This window comes from Rhinichthys klamathensis, unplaced genomic scaffold, assembly GCF_029890125.1.
Source record: "Rhinichthys klamathensis goyatoka isolate OS25496 unplaced genomic scaffold, OSU_Roscu_1.1 h1tg000113l_1, whole genome shotgun sequence".
In the NCBI taxonomy this organism is placed as follows: domain Eukaryota; kingdom Metazoa; phylum Chordata; class Actinopteri; order Cypriniformes; family Leuciscidae; genus Rhinichthys; species Rhinichthys klamathensis.
In genome coordinates this window covers 596586-620281 of record NW_026606650.1, presented here as the reverse complement: position 1 = coordinate 620281, position 23696 = coordinate 596586, and the positions used below count along the sequence as shown (strand labels likewise).

General features: G+C 47.2%; 1 protein-coding gene across 1 annotated transcript in view; it reads right to left on the bottom strand.

Annotated features, from left to right (window-relative positions):
• tbc1d13 (TBC1 domain family, member 13) overlaps window positions 1-22607 on the bottom strand; it is a 36504-nt gene extending 13897 nt beyond the window's left edge. The window contains exons 1-9 of the mRNA XM_056254662.1: window positions 22490-22607; window positions 16114-16187; window positions 15982-16022; window positions 15839-15900; window positions 15078-15177; window positions 14915-14997; window positions 6749-6908; window positions 5888-6098; window positions 3019-3182 (exon numbers count right to left, since the gene is read on the bottom strand). Of these exons, the coding sequence (XP_056110637.1) occupies window positions 3019-3182; window positions 5888-6098; window positions 6749-6908; window positions 14915-14997; window positions 15078-15177; window positions 15839-15900; window positions 15982-16022; window positions 16114-16187; window positions 22490-22512 (918 nt within the window). The 5' untranslated portion in view covers window positions 22513-22607. The remainder of the gene's footprint in view (window positions 1-3018; window positions 3183-5887; window positions 6099-6748; window positions 6909-14914; window positions 14998-15077; window positions 15178-15838; window positions 15901-15981; window positions 16023-16113; window positions 16188-22489) is intronic.
• Between the last annotated feature and the right edge of the window lie 1089 nt (window positions 22608-23696).

Genomic DNA, 23696 nt, shown 5'->3' with positions numbered 1-23696 from the left:
CAAAATTGAACAGTTGAAGACTGGAAAAATGTTGCCTGGTCTGATGAGTCTCGATTTCTGTTGAGACATTCAGATGTTAGAGTCAGAATTTGGCGTAAACAGAATGAGAACATGGAACCATCATGCCTTGTTACCACTGTGCAGGCTGGTGGTGGTGGTGTAATGGTGTGGGGGATGTTTTCCTGGCACACTTTAGGCCCCTTAGTGCCAATTGGGCATCGTTTAAATGCCACGGCCTACCTGAGCATTGTTTCTGACCATGTCCATCCCTTTATGGCCACCATGTACCCATCCTCTGATGGCTACTTCCACCATGTCACAAAGCTCTAATCATTTCAAATTGGTTTCTTGAACATGACAATGAGTTCACTGTACTAAAATGGCCTCCACAGTCACCAGATCTCAACCCAATAGAGCATCTTTGGGATGTGGTGGAATGGGAGATTCGCATCATGGATGTGCAGCCGACAAATCTGCGGCAACTGTGTGATGCCATCATGTCAATATGGACCAAACTCCCTGAGGAATGCTTCCAGCACCTTGTTGAATCTATGCCACGAAGAATTGAGGCAGTTCTGAAGGCAAAAGGGGGTCCAACCCGTTACTAGCATGGGGTACCTAATAAATTGGCCGGTGAGTGTATATATATATATATATATATATATATATATATATATATATATATATATATATATATATATATATGTAGGCTATATATATACAAGAAAAAATGCTATGACAATATATATATATTAGGGCTGTCAAATGATTAATCGTGATTAATCACATCCAAAATAAAAGTTTTTTTTACATAATATATGTGGGTGCACTGTGTATAATTATTTTATATATATAAATACACACACATGCTTGTATATATTTAAGAAATATTTTCATGTATATACTGTATATAGATTTATATATAATTTATATTATATAGAAATATAAATATTTTATATATAAATAATATTTTTTTCTTAAATATACATGCATGTGTGTGTATTTATATATATACAAAATAATTATACACAGTGCACCCACATATTTTATGTAAAAAAAACTTTTATTTTGGATGTGATTAATCGTGATTAATCATTTGACAGCCCTAATATATATATATATATATATATATATATATATTAGGGGTGTAACGGTACACAAAAATCACGGTTCGGTACGTACCTCGGTTTTAAAGTCACGGTTCGGTACGTTTTCGATACAGCAAAAAGTAAGAAATGCCAGAGAAATTTCCTATTTGTTAAAAGAAAAAATATTTTTTAAATAAGTGAGTTTTCCTACATCTTGAAACTTTCAGGTTTATAAATGGGGGTCATCTTTGAAGGATGAACAAATAATGTTTTGGTCATCACATTAAAAATAACATTTAAATATATGAAGAGTTTAGATGCAAAAGCCATTTGAAATTTTCTTAGAATGATAATTTTTATCAAGCTTGTATATTTAAGTTCAGTAATTTCACTTAAATGGCAATGAAGATTGCCTATTAATTGTCATTTGAGTGAAATTACTGAACTTAAATGTACAAGCTTCATAAAAATGATCATTCTAATTTCTAGAAGAAAACTTCAAATGGCACTTATAGAGGCTTTTGCATCTGAACTCTTCATATAGGCTATTTATTTATATAATATTTGAGTTTTGAAGTGCTGGAAAAAGATGTGTGAAGTACTTGAAAGCATTTCACTATTCCAGCCAAACTGGTTACAGTTAGTGGTACTATATTAAATTCATGGTGGATGTTGCTGGTCTGTGGACGTAAAGTATTACTAGTTCATTCACGGCACAATATTTCTCCTGGTGTCCACGTCAGCGCTGTTTGATCTAATAGAGATCTACGGTTAATAACGGAGAAATGTGAATGCTTCTCACTAGATCTCGCAGCGATGTTATTACTTCAGTGGCGAACTCAAATGTTTTCTTTACTGGATCTCTTAGCGCTGTGTTGTAACGGTTGTAACAGTGTCGCTTGATCGAGATCGGCTCCCGCTGCACAGATGTTGCTGCTCTGCTCCGAACTGATAAACGATGCGTGAAGCACAATAGCGCAGTTTCGTTCCGGTTTCATTACGTTTGCCATTTGATGTTGCGCAACGTTGTGGTGATCGCGCCAGCGCGAATTTTGTCGGCAGGAAAAATGGTCCTAGGAATCGTTCGGTTTGTATGCGTACCGAACCGGAAGCCTCGAACCGAAACGGTTCAATACGAATACATGTACCGTTACACCCCTAATATATATATATATATATATATATTGTCCTTGCATTCTTTCTTGTGTGACACCCCTGAATGAAAGGCTCATTATTATGCAGGGTCACTGTCTGAGAACCACTTAATTATTCATGATAGGGGTTGGGCCGTTCCGCCCATCCGCATATTGCCTTGGCAAACAAAAAAATGTTTTTCACAATTTAAAACAATCTATTGTTTTATGTGAATGATTAGGAAGGATGATTTTCAGATCATTTTGAAGCAAAAACTCTAGGCGACAACGTACATTAGTCAAAAGTCTTGTGGACAAATATTTAGTATGTTTTTTGGGTCCTTATTTCAAAAACTTAATTTTTTAGTTTTTTCAATAACCACGCATAAACAATATTCTCTCAAAAATACAAACATGTACATACATGTTGCTCACACATTATGGTAGCCCTGTTTGTGCTAAATAGAGTGTAATTTCACCTGTGCCATTAATATGTTTATAAGCAACTGAAAAAAGCACAAATGTCAGAGCATGTCAAAACATCTCAAGGACCCCAAAAACACCTTGGTCCCCAGAGGGTTAAAGGTGCGCACATTCTCCCGTCAAGTTTTTCCCGTCCCTTTGCTTGGAAACTGGCGTACGTACGTTTCCAGCCCTGTTTTGTGCGTACGCACGCTTTATAAATGAGACCCCAGAACAGGGTTAAAGTGTCAGATGCTCAGATGGAAAACCCTTATAAATAATTACATGTCATTTCACCAAACTATAACACTAAGGCTGAAAAGTAAAGCGGTCACCAGTCTCATGTAGAGCTCGGTGTCCTTCTCCTTGAGCTTGGAGAACACGCTCTCCATCTTGAAGGTGATGCCGCACTGCGAGTCGTCCAGGCTCTTGATGAAGTTATCTCTGTTCTCAGACATCAGGTTCGTGAAGCAGAAGAAGGTGTCGGCCTCCGCGTGTTCTGAGACGCAAGAACACACACTCTCTAATCTAGGACTAATGCACACAATCCACAACAGTACACCGCAAGACAAGCCTTCTTACTTCGTATGTGTGTCTTGTTTCCAGTCCAAATATCTAAACATTCTTAAATCAAGAAGCATTTACCCGAGAACTAAACTAACATAAGAAATTCTATCTTGTTTTCTGATAAATAAATAAAAGTACACTGGGGAACACTGAGGAACACTGAGGAACACTGAGGAACACTGAGGAACACTGAGGAACACTGAGGAACACTGAGGAACACTGAGGAACACTGAGGAACACTGAGGAACACTGAGGAACACCGAGGAACACCGGGGAACACTGGGGAACACCGAGGAACACTGAGGAACACTGAGGAACACCGGGGAACACTGGGGAACACCGAGGAACACCGAGGAACACCGAGGAACACTGGGGAACACTGGGGAACACTGGGGAACACCGGGGAACACCGAGGAACACTGAGGAACACCGAGGAACACTGGGGAACACTGAGGAACACTGGGGAACACTGGGGAACACTGAGGAACACTGAGGAACACAGGGGAACACTGAGGAACACTGAGGAACACTGAGGAACACAGGGGAACACTGGGGAACACTGAGGAACACCGAGGAACACCGGGGAACACTGAGGAACACTGAGGAACACTGGGGAACACTGGGGAACACTGGGGAACAACGAGGAACACTGAGGAACACTGAGGAACACCGAGGAACACTGGGGAACACCGAGGAACACTGAGGAACACTGAGGAACACTGAGGAACACCGAGGAACACTGAGGAACACTGGGTAACACTGAGGAACACCGAGGAACACTGAGGAACACTGGGTAACACTGAGGAACACTGGGGAACACTGAGGAACACTGAGGAACACCGGGGAACACTGAGGAACACTGGGTAACACTGGGGAACACCGGGGAACACCGAGGAACCCTGAGGAACCCTGAGGAACACTGAGGAACACTGGGGAACACTGGGGAACACTGAGGAACACAGGGGAACACTGAGGAACACAGGGGAACACAGGGGAACACTGGGGAACACTGAGGAACACAGGGGAACACTGAGGAACACTGAGGAACACTGAGGAACACTGAGGAACACCGAGGAACACAGGGGAACACTGAGGAACACCGAGGAACACAGGGGAACACTGAGGAACACCGAGGAACCCTGAGGAACACTGAGGAACACTGGGGAACACTGGGGAACACAGGGGAACACTGAGGAACACAGGGGAACACTGAGGAACACTGAGGAACACTGGGGAACACAGGGGAACACTGGGGAACACTGAGGAACACAGGGGAACACTGAGGAACACTGAGGAACACTGGGGAACACTGAGGAACACCGAGGAACACTGGGGAACACTGGGGAACACTGAGGAACACAGGGGAACACTGGGGAACACAGGGGAACACTGAGGAACACTGAGGAACACAGGGGAACACTGAGGAACACTGGGGAACACTGGGGAACACTGAGGAACACTGGGGAACACTGAGGAACACTGAGGAACACAGGGGAACACTGAGGAACACTGAGGAACACAGGGGAACACTGAGGAACACTGGGGAACACTGGGGAACACTGAGGAACACTGGGGAACACTGGGGAACACAGGGGAACACTGAGGAACACTGAGGAACACAGGGGAACACTGAGGAACACAGGGGAACACTGGGGAACACTGGGGAACACAGGGGAACACAGGGGAACACTGGGTAACACTGGGTAACACTGGGTAACACTGAGGAACACTGAGGAACACTGGGGAACGCTGGGGAACACTGGGGAACACTGGGTAACACTGAGGAACACTGAGGAACACTGAGGAACACTGAGGAACACTGAGGAACACAGGGGAACACTGAGGAACACTGGGGAACACTGGGGAACACTGAGGAACACTGAGGAACACAGGGGAACACTGAGGAACACTGAGGAACACTGAGGAACACTGGGGAACACTGGGGAACACTGAGGAACACTGAGGAACACTGGGGAACACTGGGGAACACCGAGGAACACTGGGGAACACTGAGGAACACTGAGGAACACTGGGGAACACTGAGGAACACTGGGGAACACTGGGGAACACAGGGGAACACTGGGGAACACTGAGGAACACAGGGGAACACTGGGGAACACTGAGGAACACAGGGGAACACTGAGGAACACAGGGGAAAACTGAGGAACACTGAGGAACACTGGGGAACACTGAGGAACACTGGGGAACACTGGGGAACACTGGGGAACACAGGGGAACACTGAGGAACACAGGGGAACACTGGGGAACACTGAGGAACACAGGGGAACACTGAGGAACACAGGGGAAAACTGAGGAACACAGGGGAACACTGGGGAACACTGGGTAACACTGAGGAACACTGAGGAACACTGAGGAACACTGAGGAACACTGGGGAACACTGGGGAACACTGGGGAACACTGAGGAACACTGAGGAACACTGAGGAACACTTGTTTTAAGCAAAAACTCAATTTACTTTTTTTATATCAGAAAACAAGATAGATTTTCTCATGTCATTTTACTTCTCTAGTAAATGCTTCTTGATTTAAGAATGTTTAGATGTTTTGACTGGAAACAAGACGAACATACTAAGTAAGAAAAGCATTTTTTCAGTTTAGGAAGCAGTGAGAGGGTTACCCTTCCACTGGCTGTTGGGGTCGGTGGCGAAGGTGTAGTAGATGGGACCCACGATCTCGTTCATGCCCTGCACGTACGCGATGCCCGGGTTCAGTTTGGCGTAGATGAAGAGGATCCGCTCCACCACTTCCCAGTGCGCCTCGCATCCGTTGGGAAGCACCTCGTACTCGTTGGAGGGATACAGGTTTAAGGCCTTCCCTGGAGAACTGACCTGGAGGGAGAGCAGACGCGTCAGAACACACACACACACACACGACCGGCGACCGACCGGCACACACACACACACACTTATAACTCACTCTTACAACACGTCAACACTTATAACTCACACTCAAACTCACGTTAGTGACATTGCTGCGGTTCCGGCCCACCGTCTGGGCCTTGAGCGCGGTCTGCTTCACACACAAACACACACACACTCACGTTAGTGACGCCGCTGCGGTTCCGGCCCACTGTCTGGGACTTGAGCGTGGTCTGCTTCACACAGAAACACACACACACACTCACGTTAGTGACACCGCTGCGGTTCCGGCCCACCGTCTGGGACTTGAGCGTGGTCTGCTCCACACACACACACACACACACTCACGTTAGTGACACCGCTGCGGTTCTGGCCCACCGTCTGGGACTTGAGCGTGGTCTGCTCCACACACACACACACACACACACACACACACACACACACACAGACTCACGTTAGTGACACCGCTGCGGTTCCGGCCCACCGTCTGGGACTTGAGCGTGGTCTGCTCCACACACACACACACACACACGCGTTAGTGACACCGCTGCGGTTCCGGCCCACCGTCTGGGACTTGAGCATGGTCTGCTCCACACACACACACACACACACACACTCACGTTAGTGACACCGCTGCGGTTCCGGCCCACCGTCTGGGACTTGAGCGTGGTCTGCTCCACACGCCGCCGCAGCGTCTCGTACTCATTCTGAGGATCCAGTATCAGCTGACAAGGAAACTCTGTGGGACGCTGGAAGAACGCCATGTCTGGGTACAAGCGCCTGACACACACACACACACACACACACACACACAGGCATATTAATATTCATCACAACTCATGTGACAGCACACACACACACACACACACTCACACGCATACTCGCACAGTCACAGACACTCAGACTCCAAGACACTCACTGACACTCTCAGACACTCACTGACACTCTCAGACACTCACATATTCACAGACACTCAGACTCCAAGACACTCACTGACACTCTCAGACACTCTCAGACACTCTCAGACACTCTCAGACACTCTCAGACACTCTCAGACACTCTCAGACACTCTCAGACACTCACAGACACTCTCAGACACTCACATATTCACAGACACTCAGACTCCAAGACACTCTCAGACACTCACAGACACTCACAGACACTCTCAGACACTCACAGACACTCTCAGACACTCTCAGACACTCTCAGACACTCTCAGACACTCACAGACACTCTCAGACACTCTCAGACACTCTCAGACACTCACATATTCACAGACACTCAGACTCCAAGACACTCTCAGACACTCTCAGACACTCACAGACACTCACAGACACTCACAGACACTCACAGACACTCTCAGACACTCTCAGACACTCACAGACACTCACAGACACTCTCAGACACTCACATATTCACAGACACTCTCAGACACTCTCAGACACTCACAGACACTCACAGACACTCACAGACACTCTCAGACACTCACATATTCACAGACACTCAGACTCCAAGACACTCTCAGACACTCACAGACACTCTCAGACATTCACAGACACTCTCAGACACTCTCAGACACTCACAGACACTCACAGACACTCACAGACACTCACAGACACTCTCAGACACTCACAGACACTCACAGACACTCACAGACACTCACAGACACTCACAGACACTCACAGACACTCACAGACACTCACAGACACTCACAGACACTCTCAGACACTCTCAGACACTCACAGACACTCACAGACACTCACAGACACTCACAGACACTCACAGACACTCACAGACACTCACAGACACTCACAGACACTCACAGACACTCTCAGACACTCACAGACACTCACAGACACTCACAGACACTCACAGACACTCTCAGACACTCTCAGACACTCACAGACACTCACAGACACTCACAGACACTCACAGACACTCACAGACACTCTCAGACACTCTCAGACACTCACAGACACTCACAGACACTCTCAGACACTCACAGACACTCACAGACACTCACAGACACTCACATATTCACAGACACTCAGACTCCAAGACACTCTCAGACACTCACAGACACTCTCAGACACTCACAGACACTCACAGACACTCTCAGACACTCACAGACACTCACAGACACTCACAGACACTCACAGACACTCTCAGACACTCTCAGACACTCACAGACACTCTCAGACACTCACATATTCACAGACACTCAGACTCCAAGACACTCACTGACACTCTCAGACACTCTCAGACACTCACAGACACTCACTGACACTCTCAGACACTCACAGACACTCACAGACACTCACAGACACTCACAGACACTCACAGACACTCACAGACACTCTCAGACACTCTCAGACACTCACATATTCACAGACACTCAGACTCCAAGACACTCTCAGACACTCACAGACACTCACAGACACTCTCAGACACTCTCAGACACTCACAGACACTCACAGACACTCTCAGACACTCACTGACACTCTCAGACACTCTCAGACACTCACAGACACTCACAGACACTCACAGACACTCTCAGACACTCACATATTCACAGACACTCAGACTCCAAGACACTCTCAGACACTCACAGACACTCACAGACACTCTCAGACACTCACAGACACTCTCAGACACTCACAGACACTCACAGACACTCCAAGACACTCTCAGACACTCACAGACACTCACAGACACTCACAGACACTCTCAGACACTCTCAGACACTCTCAGACACTCACAGACACTCACAGACACTCTCAGACACTCTCAGACACTCACAGACACTCACAGACACTCACAGACACTCACAGACACTCACATATTCACAGACACTCAGACTCCAAGACACTCACTGACACTCTCAGACACTCTCAGACACTCACAGACACTCAGACACTCACAGACACTCACAGACACTCACATATTCACAGACACTCAGACTCCAAGACACTCACTGACACTCTCAGACACTCTCAGACACTCACAGACACTCACAGACACTCACAGACACTCACAGACACTCACAGACACTCTCAGACACTCTCTGACACTCACTGACACTCACAGACACTCACAGACACTCTCAGACACTCACAGACACTCACAGACACTCACAGACACTCAGACTCCAAGACACTCACTGACACTCTCAGACACTCTCAGACACTCTCAGACACTCTCAGACACTCACAGACACTCACAGACACTCACAGACACTCTCAGACACTCTCATACACTCTCATACACTCACTGACACTCACAGACACTCACTGACACTCACAGACACTCTCAGACACTCTCAGACACTCACAGACACTCACAGACACTCACAGACACTCTCAGACACTCACAGACACTCACAGACACTCACAGACACTCTCAGACACTCACTGACACTCACAGACACTCAAAGACACTCAGACACTCACAGACACTCAGACACTCTCAGACACTCACAGACACTCACAGACACTCACTGACACTCACTGACAGACACTCTCAGACACTCTGACACTCACAGACACTCACAGACACTCAGACACTCACAGACACTCTCAGACACTCTCAGACACTCAGACACTCACAGACACTCACAGACACTCTCAGACACTCACAGACACTCACAGACACTCACAGACACTCACAGACACCCACAGACACTCTCAGACACTCACAGACACTCACAGTAACTCACAGACACTCTCAGACACTCACAGACACTCACAGACACTCACAGACACTCACAGACACTCTCAGACACTCACAGACACTCACAGACACTCTCAGACACTCACAGACACTCACAGACACTCTCAGACACTCACAGACACTCAGACACTCAGACACTCACAGACACTCTCAGACACTCTCAGACACTCACAGACACTCTCAGACACTCACAGACACTCTCAGACACTCACAGACACACAGACACTCACTGACACTCACTGACACTCTCAGACACTCACTGACACTCACTGACACTCACTGACACTCACAGACACTCACAGACACTCACTGACACTCTCAGACACTCTCAGACACTCTCAGACACTCACTGACACTCAGACACACTCTCAGACACTCACTGACACTCTCACACACTCACTGACACTCTCAGACACTCTCAGACACTCACAGACACTATCAGACACTCACAGACACACAGACACACAGACACTCAGACACTCACTGACACTCACTGACACTCACTGACACTCACTGACACTCACTGACACTCTCAGACACTCTCAGACACTCACAGACACTCACTGACACTCACTGACACTCACTGACACTCACAGACACTCACAGACACTCTCAGACACTCACAGACACTCACAGACACTCACAGACACTCAGACTCCAAGACACTCACTGACACTCTCAGACACTCTCAGACACTCTCAGACACTCACAGACACTCACAGACACTCACAGACACTCTCAGACACTCTCATACACTCTCATACACTCACTGACACTCACAGACACTCACTGACACTCACAGACACTCTCAGACACTCTCAGACACTCACAGACACTCACAGACACTCACAGACACTCTCAGACACTCACAGACACTCACAGACACTCACAGACACTCTCAGACACTCACTGACACTCACAGACACTCAAAGACACTCAGACACTCACAGACACTCAGACACTCTCAGACACTCACAGACACTCACAGACACTCACTGACACTCACTGACAGACACTCTCAGACACTCTCAGACACTCACAGACACTATCAGACACTCACAGACACACAGACACACAGACACTCAGACACTCACTGACACTCACTGACACTCACTGACACTCACTGACACTCACTGACACTCTCAGACACTCTCAGACACTCACAGACACTCACTGACACTCACTGACACTCTCAGACACTCTCAGACACTCACTGACACTCACTGACACTCAGACACTCACAGACACTCTCAGACACTCACTGACACTCACAGACACTCTCAGACACTCACTGACACTCTCAGACACACTCAGACACTCACAGACACTCAGACACTCACAGACACTCTCAGACACTCACAGACACTCTCAGACACTCACAGACACTTTCAGACACTCACAGACACTCTCAGACACTCTCAGACACTCACAGACACTCTCAGACACTCACAGACACTCTCAGACACTCTCAGACACTCACAGACACTCTCAGACACACTCAGACACTCTCAGACACTCACAGACACTCACAGACACTCTCAGACACTCTCAGACACTCACAGACACTCACAGACACTCACAGACACTCACAGACACTCACAGACACTCACACTCTCAGACACTCACAGACACTCAGACACTCACAGACACTCTCAGACACTCACAGACACTCTCAGACACTCACAGACACGCACAGACACGCACAGACACTCTCAGACACTCAGACACTCACAGACACTCACAGACACTCTCAGACACTCTCAAACACTCTCAGACACTCACAGACACTCACAGACACTCAGACACTCACAGACACTCTCAGACACTCTCAGACACTCTCAGACACTCACAGACACTCACAGACACTCACAGACACTCTCAGACACTCACAGACACTCTCAGACACTCACAGACACTCACAGACACTCTCAGACACTCACAGACACTCACAGACACTCACAGACACTCACAGACACTCTCAGACACTCACAGACACTCAGACACCCACAGACACTCACAGACACTCTCAGACACTCACAGACACCCACAGACACTCACAGACACTCTCAGACACTCTCAGACACCCACAGACACTCACAGACACTCACAGACACTCACAGACACCCACAGACACTCACAGACACTCACAGACACTCAGACACTCACAGACACTCTCAGACACTCACAGACACTCAGACACCCACAGACACTCACAGACACTCTCAGACACTCACAGACACCCACAGACACTCACAGACACCCACAGACACCCACAGACACTCACAGACACTCAGACACCCTCAGACACTCTCAGACACGCACAGACACGCACAGACACTCACAGACACTCACAGACACGCTCAGACACTCACAGACACTCTCAGACACTCTCAGACACTCACAGACACGCTCAGACACTCACAGACACTCTCAGACACTCTCAGACACTCACAGACACTCTCAGACACTCACAGACACTCTCAGACACTCACAGACACTCTCAGACACTCACAGACACACAGACACTCACTGACACTCACTGACACTCTCAGACACTCACTGACACTCACTGACACTCACTGACACTCTCAGACACTCTCAGACACTCTCAGACACTCACTGACACTCACAGACACTCTCAGACACTCACTGACACTCTCACACACTCACTGACACTCTCACACACTCACTGACACTCTCAGACACTCTCAGACACTCACAGACACTATCAGACACTCACAGACACACAGACACACAGACACTCAGACACTCAGACACTCAGACACTCACTGACACTCACTGACACTCACTGACACTCACTGACACTCACTGACACTCACTGACACTCTCAGACACTCACTGACACTCACAGACACTCACAGACACTCACTGACACTCTCAGACACTCACTGACACTCTCAGACACTCACTGACACTCTCAGACACACTCAGACACTCACAGACACTCAGACACTCACAGACACTCTCAGACACTCACAGACACTCACAGACACTCACAGACACTCTCAGACACTCTCAGACACTCACAGACACTCTCAGACACTCACAGACACTCTCAGACACTCACAGACACTCTCAGACACTCACAGACACTCTCAGACACACTCAGACACTCTCAGACACTCACAGACACTCACAGACACTCTCAGACACTCTCAGACACTCTCAGACACTCTCAGACACTCTCAGACACTCACAGACACTCACAGACACTCACAGACACTCTCAGACACTCACAGACACTCAGACACTCACAGACACGCACAGACACTCACAGACACTCACAGACACTCACAGACACGCACAGACACGCACAGACACTCTCAGACACTCTCAGACACTCAGACACTCACAGACACTCACAGACACTCTCAGACACTCTCAGACACTCTCAGACACTCACAGACACTCACAGACACTCACAGACACTCTCAGACACTCTCAGACACTCACAGACACTCACAGACACTCACAGACACTCTCAGACACTCACAGACACTCACAGACACTCACAGACACTCACAGACACTCAGACACCCACAGACACTCACAGACACTCACAGACACTCACAGACACCCACAGACACTCACAGACACTCTCAGACACTCTCAGACACCCACAGACACTCACAGACACTCACAGACACTCACAGACACTCACAGACACTCACAGACACTCACAGACACTCTCAGACACTCACAGACACTCACAGACACTCACAGACACCCACAGACACTCACAGACACCCACAGACACCCACAGACACTCACAGACACTCACAGACACTCACAGACACTCACAGACACCCTCAGACACTCTCAGACACGCACAGACACGCACAGACACTCACAGACACTCACAGACACTCACAGACACGCTCAGACACTCACAGACACTCTCAGACACTCACAGACACTCACAGACACGCTCAGACACTCACAGACACTCTCAGACACTCACAGACACTCACAGACACGCTCAGACACTCACAGACACTCACAGACACTCTCAGACACACTCAGACACTCTCAGACACTCACAGACACTCACAGACACTCTCAGACACTCACAGACACTCAGACACTCAGACACTCACAGACACTCTCAGACACGCACAGACACACAGACACTCTCAGACACTCACAGACACTCACAGACACTCACAGACACTCTCAGACACTCTCAGACACTCTCAGACACTCACAGACACTCACAGACACTCACAGACACTCTCAGACACTCACAGACACTCACAGACACTCACAGACACTCACAGACACTCTCAGACACTCACTGACACGCACAGACACTCACAGACACTCACTGACACTCACAGACACTCTCAGACACTCTCAGACACTCACAGACACTCACAGACACTCTCAGACACTCACAGACACTCACAGACACTCACAGACACTCACAGACACTCTCAGACACTCACTGACACTCACAGACACTCACAGACACTCACAGACACTCACAGACACTCTCAGACACTCACTGACACTCACAGACACTCACAGACACTCACAGACACTCTCAGACACTCACTGACACGCACAGACACTCTCAGACACTCACAGACACGCACAGACACACAGACACTCTCACACACTCACAGACACTCTCAGACACTCACAGACACTCTCAGACACTCACAGACACTCAGACACTCACAGACACTCTCAGAAACTCAGACACACACAGACACTCTGACACTCACAGACACTCTCAGACACTCTCAGACACGCACAGACACTCTCAGACACTCACAGACACGCACAGACACACAGACACTCTCACACACTCACAGACACTCTCAGACACTCACAGACACTCTCAGACACTCACAGACACTCAGACACTCACAGACACTCTCAGAAACTCAGACACACACAGACACTCTGACACTCAGACACTCACAGACACTCACAGACACTCACAGACACTCTCAGACACTCACAGATACTCCAAGACAATCACACACACTCACTCACACTCACACACACACAAACAGGAAGTGATGAAGCACCTGACGTCTTTATCGATCTGCAGCAGAACCTCGTTGTCTTTGAAGTAGGTGTTCCAGCGGCTGTCGGGGTTCGGGTTCAGCGGCTGGAGACGAGAGACGAGAGCGTCACACACACCAGCAATCTCACACACACACACACTTCCTGTCCTGGAAAGCGACTCACATGATCCTCCAGCGTCACGTCCTCTCGAGACACGCCCAGGTTTGCCTTAGCGATTCCTGGCTGGATGATCATCTCTCTCAGAAACTGGGCGTACAGATCCCTGACCAATCAGAGTCGAGCTCATTAGCATAATGTGTCTGTGCTCCACATGGGACTTTAAAGGGGACATATTATGAAAATCTGACTTTCTCTGTGTGTAAGTGCTATAATCGGGTCCCCAGTGCTTCTACCAACCCAGAATATGTGAAGAGTGAAACCTGGTAATTTTGTTTTGGCGAGTCTTTCTCTGCAAGCATGTTATAAAATAAGCCGATCAGATTTCGCTCCCCTTCTGACGTATGAAGAGGATCTTATTATAATATTACCGCCCCTTAATTTGCATGTTACAGCCACGGAGACGCCATTTGGTTTCATAAGCGACAACAGTGACCAGTTCTAACGCACAAAAAACGGCACGTTTTTGCTTACACACAAAAAGGGGTCAATTTGACAAGCTATAATAAAAGATTTGATATTTTGAGCTGAACTTTCACAGACACATTCTGGGGACACCATAGATTTATATTACATCTTGTGAAAAGGGGCATAATATATCACCTGTAAAGCCTAAACAAGCACAACAACAGCAAACTCAGTGTGTAAAACCATATTCTGGGGTCAAATGTGTGCTGAACCTGACGAAACCTCCCTAAACCTGCTGTCTGGAGACGTCCTCATCTGTAAAAACAGTGTAAAATGCAGTGAGTGTGTGTGTGTGTAACCTCTGCTTCTGCAGGAAAGAGTCCCATACGGCCTGATCCGACGGCAGGTAGTTCAGCAGGATCTGAGGAACGAGGGAGGAAATCTCTATCATTCATTGATTCAGTCACATGATGAGTGAAACTCGAGGAGACGCCAGACTGACCTTCCAGCATAGAGAGCGAATGCCTCCTTCACACGGGATCCCTGAGAGAGAGAGAGAGAGAGAGAGCGTAAGCGTGTGGAGAAACACACCCCGACTCACCACACACACACACACACACACACACACACGTACCGCTGAAGCACAGCTGGCGTAACGCCTTCATGTCCAGCTTCTGCTCGCTCAAAGAAACCTTGAACTCCTGGATCCTGAGGAACAGCAGAGACACGTCACATGACCTGATCACATGATCACTCACAGAAGAAAAACATTCATTCAAGTCAGCTTTATTTATATAGCGCTTTTTACAATACTGATAGTTTCAAAGCAGCTTTACAGAGATAACAGGAAAACAATGCAACAAAGTTTGTTTCTAGAAGAGAATAGCGTCACAGTCCAGCTTAAGTCAGTTCAGTGATGCTTCATTTCTGCTGTAAAAAAGTTATTAATTTAGTTAATTTATATATATAGCAGCTCTGGAGAAAACCGTGATGTCATCGTCCAGCTCAGTTCAGTTCTCATATAATGCTGTCAATGCAGGAGATCAATAATATTGCTGAATATTACATGTCCCCAAATAAGCAAGACAAAAGCCAAAGGCAACAGGAACCAAAACTCCATCAGTGACAGAATGGAGGAAAACCCTCGAGAGAAACCAGACTCAGCCTCAGTTCTCCTCTGGACAACGAACCAACAGTGGATGATTATGATCCCATCTGATCTGGATACGGCCCGGATCCGGCTGACTACATCATGTGTTGTGGTCGTGTCTAGGCACAGGTCCATCATCTGATCTGGATACGGCCCGGATCCGGCTGACTACATCATGTGTTGTGGTCGTGTCTAGGCGCAGGTCCTCCATCTGATCTGGATACGGCCCGGATCCGGCTGACTACATCATGTGTTGTGGTCGTGTCTAGGCGCAGGTCCTCCATCTGATCTGGATACGGCCCGGATCCGGCTGACTACATCATGTGTTGTGGTCGTGTCTAGGCGCAGGTCCTCCATCTGATCTGGATACGGCCCGGATCCGGCTGACTACATCATGTGTTGTGGTCGTGTCTAGGCGCAGGTCCTCCATCTGATCTGGATACGGCCCGGATCCGGCTGACTACATCATGTGTTGTGGTTGTGTCTAGGCGCAGGTCCTCCATCTGATCTGGATACGGCCCGGATCCGGCTGACTACATCATGCGTTGTGGTCGTGTCTAGGCGCAGGTCCACCAACTGATCTGGATACGGCCCGGATCTGGCTGACTACATCATGTGTTGTGGGCGTGTCTAGGCACAGGTCCTCCATCTGATCTGGATACGGCCCGGATCCGGCTGACTACATCATGTGTTGTGGTCGTGTCTAGGCGCAGGTCCTCCATCTGATCTGGATACGGCCCGGATCCGGCTGACTACATCATGCGTTGTGGTCGTGTCTAGGCGCAGGTCCACCATCTGATCTGGATACGGCCCGGATCTGGCTGACTACATCATGTGTTGTGGGCGTGTCAATGCCCAGGTCCACCATCTGATCTGGATACGGCCCGGATCCGGCTGACTACATCATGTGTTGTGGTCGTGTCTAGGCGCAGGTCCTCCATCTGATCTGGATACGGCCCGGATCCGGCTGACTACATCATGTGTTGTGGTCGTGTCAATGCCCAGGTCCACCATCTGATCTGGATACGGCCCGGATCCGGCTGACTACATCATGTGTTGTGGTCGTGTCAATGCCCAGGTCCACCATCTGATCTAGATACGGCCCGGATCCGGCTGACTACATCATGTGTTGTGGTCGTGTCTAGGCGCAGGTCCTCCATCTGATCTGGATACGGCCCGGATCCGGCTGACTACATCATGTGTTGTGGGCGTGTCTAGGCACAGGTCCTCCATCTGATCTGGATACGGCCCGGATCCGGCTGACTACATCATGTGTTGTGGTCGTGTCTAGGCACAGGTCCTCCATCTGATCTGGATACGGCCCGGATCCGGCTGACTACATCATGTGTTGTGGTCGTGTCTAGGCGCAGGTCCACCATCTGATCTGGATACGGCCCGGATCTGGCTGACTACATCATGTGTTGTGGGCGTGTCAATGCCCAGGTCCACCATCTGATCTGGATACGGCCCGGATCTGGCTGACTACATCATGTGTTGTGGGCGTGTCAATGGCCAGGTCCACCATCTGATCTGGATACGGCCCGGATCTGGCTGACTACATCATGTGTTGTGGTCGTGTCAATGCCCAGGTCCACCATCTGATCTGGATACGGCCCGGATCCGGCTGACTACATCATGTGTTGTGGTCGTGTCAATGCCCAGGTCCACCATCTGATCTAGATACGGCCCGGATCCGGCTGACTACATCATGTGTTGTGGTCGTGTCTAGGCGCAGGTCCTCCATCTGATCTGGATACGGCCCGGATCTGGCTGACTACATCATGTGTTGTGGGCGTGTCTAGGCACAGGTCCTCCATCTGATCTGGATACGGCCCGGATCCGGCTGACTACATCATGTGTTGTGGTCGTGTCTAGGCGCAGGTCCTCCATCTGATCTGGATACGGCCCGGATCCGGCTGACTACATCATGCGTTGTGGTCGTGTCTAGGCGCAGGTCCACCATCTGATCTGGATACGGCCCGGATCCGGCTGACTACATCATGCGTTGTGGTCGTGTCTAGGCGCAGGTCCACCATCTGATCTGGATACGGCCCGGATCCGGCTGACTACATCATGTGTTGTGGTCGTGTCTAGGCGCAGGTCCACCATCTGATCTGGATACTGCCTGGATCCGGCTGACTACATCATGTGTTGTGGGCGTGTCTAGGCGCAGGTCCTCCATCTGATCTGGATACGGCCCGGATCCGGCTGACTACATCATGTGTTGTGGTCGTGTCTAGGCGCAGGTCCTCCATCTGATCTGGATACGGCCTGGATCCGGCTGACTACATCATGTGTTGTGGTCGTGTCTAGGCGCAGGTCCTCCATCTGATCTGGATACAGGCCGGATCCGGCTGACTACATCATGTGTTGTGGTCATGTCTAGGCCCAGGTCCTCCATCTGATCTAGATACGGCCCGGATCCGGCTGACTACATCATGTGTTGTGGTCATGTCTAGGCCCAGGTCCTCCATCTGATCTAGATACGGCCCGGATCCGGCTGACTACATCATGTGTTGTGGTCGTGTCTAGGCGCAGGTCCACCATCTGATCTGGATACGGCCCGGATCCGGCTGACTACATCATGCGTTTGTAGTCAGCCGAATCTACATCTTTTTATTAAAATTAATATTGGAAACAAATATGAATTAATTTGACTTGATGATATTGAAAATTAATATTAATATCAATCAGATAACTTAAGTAACAGGTAAAATATTAATATTTTCTGTTAATATTAATATTGAACAATGAACATTAATCTGAATCTGAATCAACAAATATAGAAGTAAAAGTAACATGCTTAAACATAATTTTTTTATGAATATTGAAAATGATTATTCATATTAATTAATTTGATTTAATAATATTTAACAATCTCAATCAGATAATTTGTAAGTAACAGGTGAAATATTAATAAATTTTTGTTAATATTGAACATTATTATTAATATTAACTAATTGGATTTATTAATATTGAACAATAATTAATTTGAATTAAAAAAATGGAAAGGTAACAAGTTTAATAACATTTATAAAACATGACTATTGTTATGAGGAACAGAAAGGTTTCGGATCCGTGAAATAAACTCATTCATGAACATTATGACACAGATCTTTGTCAAAACACTCGATCATCTTTGTATTAACATCTGGAGGAAAGAGCATCTGCTGCATCACATGATCAAACCGCCCAATCAGAAGTCAGTATGCACTCTTAAAGGGACAGTCCAGACAGAAATCATCATTCTGGCGTCATTTACTCGCCCTACTCACAGACTTTCTCAAAACACTTTTTGTGTTTTGCAGAAGAAAACAGTTTTCCTCAGGAACAGCTGAAGATCTAGGCCAATCTAGGGAGTCATTTGGTCCTTTAATTCACAGAACTTCAGAGTGATTCACTGATCACTGGCTGACTCCGACTGAACTTTCAGCTCGAGTGAATCCTGTCGCTCATTTACCAGCGTTTCAGACTCAAACCCAGCGGAGGAATCAACCCAGTGGAGGAATCAACCCAGTGGAGGAATCAACCCAGTGGAGGAATCAACCCAGCGGAGGAATCAACCCAGTGGAGGAATCAACCCAGTGGAGGAATCAACCCAGTGGAGGAATCAACCCAGTGGAGGAATCAACCCAGTGGAGGAATCAACCCAGCGGAGGAATCAACCCAGTGGAGGAATCAACCCAGTGGAGGAATCAACCCAGTGGAGGAATCAACCCAGCGGAGGAATCAACCCAGCGGAGGAATCAACCCAGCGGAGGAATCAACCCAGTGGAGGAATCAACCCAGTGGAGGAATCAACCCAGTGGAGGAATCAACCCAGTGGAGGAATCAACCCAGCGGAGGAATCAACCCAGTGGAGGAATCAACCCAGTGGAGGAGGAATCAACCCAGCGGAGGAATCAACCCAGTGGAGGAATCAACCCAGTGGAGGAATCAACCCAGCGGAGGAATCAACCCAGCGGAGGAATCAACCCAGTGGAGGAATCAACCCAGTGGAGGAATCAACCCAGTGGAGGAATCAACCCAGCGGAGGAATCAACCCAGTGGAGGAATCAACCCAGTGGAGGAATCAACCCAGCGGAGGAATCAACCCAGCGGAGGAATCAACCCAGCGGAGGAATCAACCCAGCGGAGGAATCAACCCAGTGGAGGAATCAACCCAGCGGAGGAATCAACCCAGTGGAGGAATCAACCCAGCGGAGGAATCAACCCAGTGGAGGAATCAACCCAGTGGAGGAATCAACCCAGTGGAGGAATCAACCCAGCGGAGGAATCAACCCAGTGGAGGAATCAACCCAGTGGAGGAATCAACCCAGCGGAGGAATCAACCCAGCGGAGGAATCAACCCAGTGGAGGAATCAACCCAGTGGAGGAATCAACCCAGCGGAGGAATCAACCCAGTGGAGGAATCAACCCAGCGGAGGAATCAACCCAGCGGAGGAATCAACCCAGCGGAGGAATCAACCCAGTGGAGGAATCAACCCAGCGGAGGAATCAACCCAGTGGAGGAATCAAGCGAAGACAGACTCTCAGTCAAACGCTGATATCACCAAAATATGAATATTAGAGCTGAGCATCACATGATCTGATTACGATTCACAAGCTTGCGACTCAATTCAATTCGGATCTCGATTCATTTGTGTATTTATCAGAACTGAAGCATCACTGTAATATCACGGGTCACATTAACAACTGATGCGTGTACAAACATTTAAATTGCAGTTTTATTAATAACTTTTTAATGACATAATTATGTTTCTACTCCAATTCATTTTTAAAACATTTAAAAGGGGGCGGTCATTAAAAACTAGTTTTCATGATAGATTTATTCAAAACATTAAATATTGAAGAACAGGTTGAGTAAGAATATGATGATTATGTAATATAGTGCGTATGTGTATCATAACGCTCCTCTCCGGAGGTTATGCTCACTGAAAGGCTTTTCTGAGGTAAACGTGACATTATTATTACAATTCTTGAGATTTAAAAATCAACATGAGAAAGAGAATTAATCAAAAGCGAGATATCATTACTTTACTTACTAATCTGGGTGAGTTTAAACTCACAAAAACATGTTATTGAAGAATTAATAACACTAACATTAATGATTTCTGCTTTCAAACTGTTTATCTTGTGAAAAGGGCTTTAAAACTAAAACTGGACAGACTTTATACAACGACACACACACATACATACACACTCTCTCACTCTCACTCACACACACTCATTCTCTCTCTCTCTCACACACACACTCATTCTCTCTCTCTCTCTCTCTCTCTCTCTCACACACACACTCTCTCACAAACACCTACATATACACACTCTCACTCACTTACACACACTCATTCTCTCTCTCTCTCACACACACACTCATTCTCTCTCTCTCTCACACACACACTCATTCTCTCTCTCTCTCTCTCTCACACACACACTCTCTCACAAACACATACATACACACTCTCACTCACTTACACACACACTCATTCTCTCTCTCTCTCTCTCTCTCTCTCTCTCTCTCTCTCTCACTCACTCACTCACTCTCACTCTCACTCTCACTCTCTCTCTCTCTCTCTCTCTCTCTCTCTCTCTCTCTCACTCACTCTCACTCTCACTCACTCTCTCTCTCTCTCTCTCTCTCTCTCTCTCTCTCTCTCTCTCTCTCTCTCTCTCTCTCTCTCTCTCTCTCTCTCTCTCTCACACACACACACACACACACACACACACAGACTTCAGCGGTGTCATCACGCTTGCCCCGCGCGTCTGAAATAAACGCGGTGTGTCGCGCGTGTCGATGAAGTAAAGTGTGTGTGTGTGAGTGAGAAGGCGCGTTTAATGTCGTGTTTGTTGTGTTTCTCACCTGTTTCTGTAGGAGCTCGACATGTTGGACTGGTTCAGTCACGCGCTCCAGGAAAACAGTCCCCCGGAAACACGGGCCGCGCGCGTTAGTTCCGTTACAACACAAACATTACAACACAAAACATGCGTTCCATAAAAATATCACATCATAAATCAGCGTCACATTTCACGATCGTGAGCCGGGACACGAAACACTCTAACTACCGTTGATGACTGAGATGCTTCTTTCCTGGAATTTAATCTATAAAAACAATTTTTCTCCAAACAAGTGTTTTATCTGGAAAAAATACATTCTGTATAAATCTAAATCTTTATTTTTTTTTTATGAATTGTTTTGTAATGATATAGTTTTTGTTAGCCAACTGTATAACCATGAAGGACTTATTGACCGATTCTGAATTTCCTTCTAAATATAATATTCCAGTTACTGTCCAGATGTTGCTGTGGTTATGATGCTGTTCCTCTGGTCTAACAGTGCTCTAACACCTGTGCTCTGCTATCTCCAGCCGGAGTACGCCATAGGCTGTATCTGTCTTTCTCTGACTATATTAAAAATAATAATCGTTACGGGCTTTGTTTCAAAGGGATATTGTCTCCAGACCTGCTGTTATATCATTCTGGAACGGTTGTGCTGATAATCTGTGTGGAATCAAATCTGGAAACTTCCTCATAAATATTTAATCACAAACAAAATCAAAGAAATTTACATAAAACTCATTTATAAATATTACCCATGGTCATATTCCTGCTCCTTTATTAAAGCTCATATCAGGCCTTTCAACAGTGCTTTAAAATGTGTTATTTGTTTTTTATTTTATGACAAATCTTATCATAAGGAATATTACTTAATTAATCTGCTTCTTCTGTTAGCTAAATTTAGTATTCATAAATGTAAATTTGGAGGAAACAAGCCTTTGTTCAGCAAGCCAGAAATTCAACAATACCTAAAAACAATATTGGGTTTGAAAAATAAGAAAGCTGCAAAAAAACATGTTCACATTTCTGTTTAACTTTTAAGTTTGTCACTGCTTTGTTTGTCTTTTTATGTTTGTTTATTTGGTGTACGCACTGTACTAAATTTATTTATTTCAATACTGACTGTAATTTTAATTCTTAAAAAAAAACTATTGATGATTGACGGCATTGTTTTTTAAATGATAGTTTATTAATTATTAGTGTGACCATTTTTATTTATGAATGAAAAATGC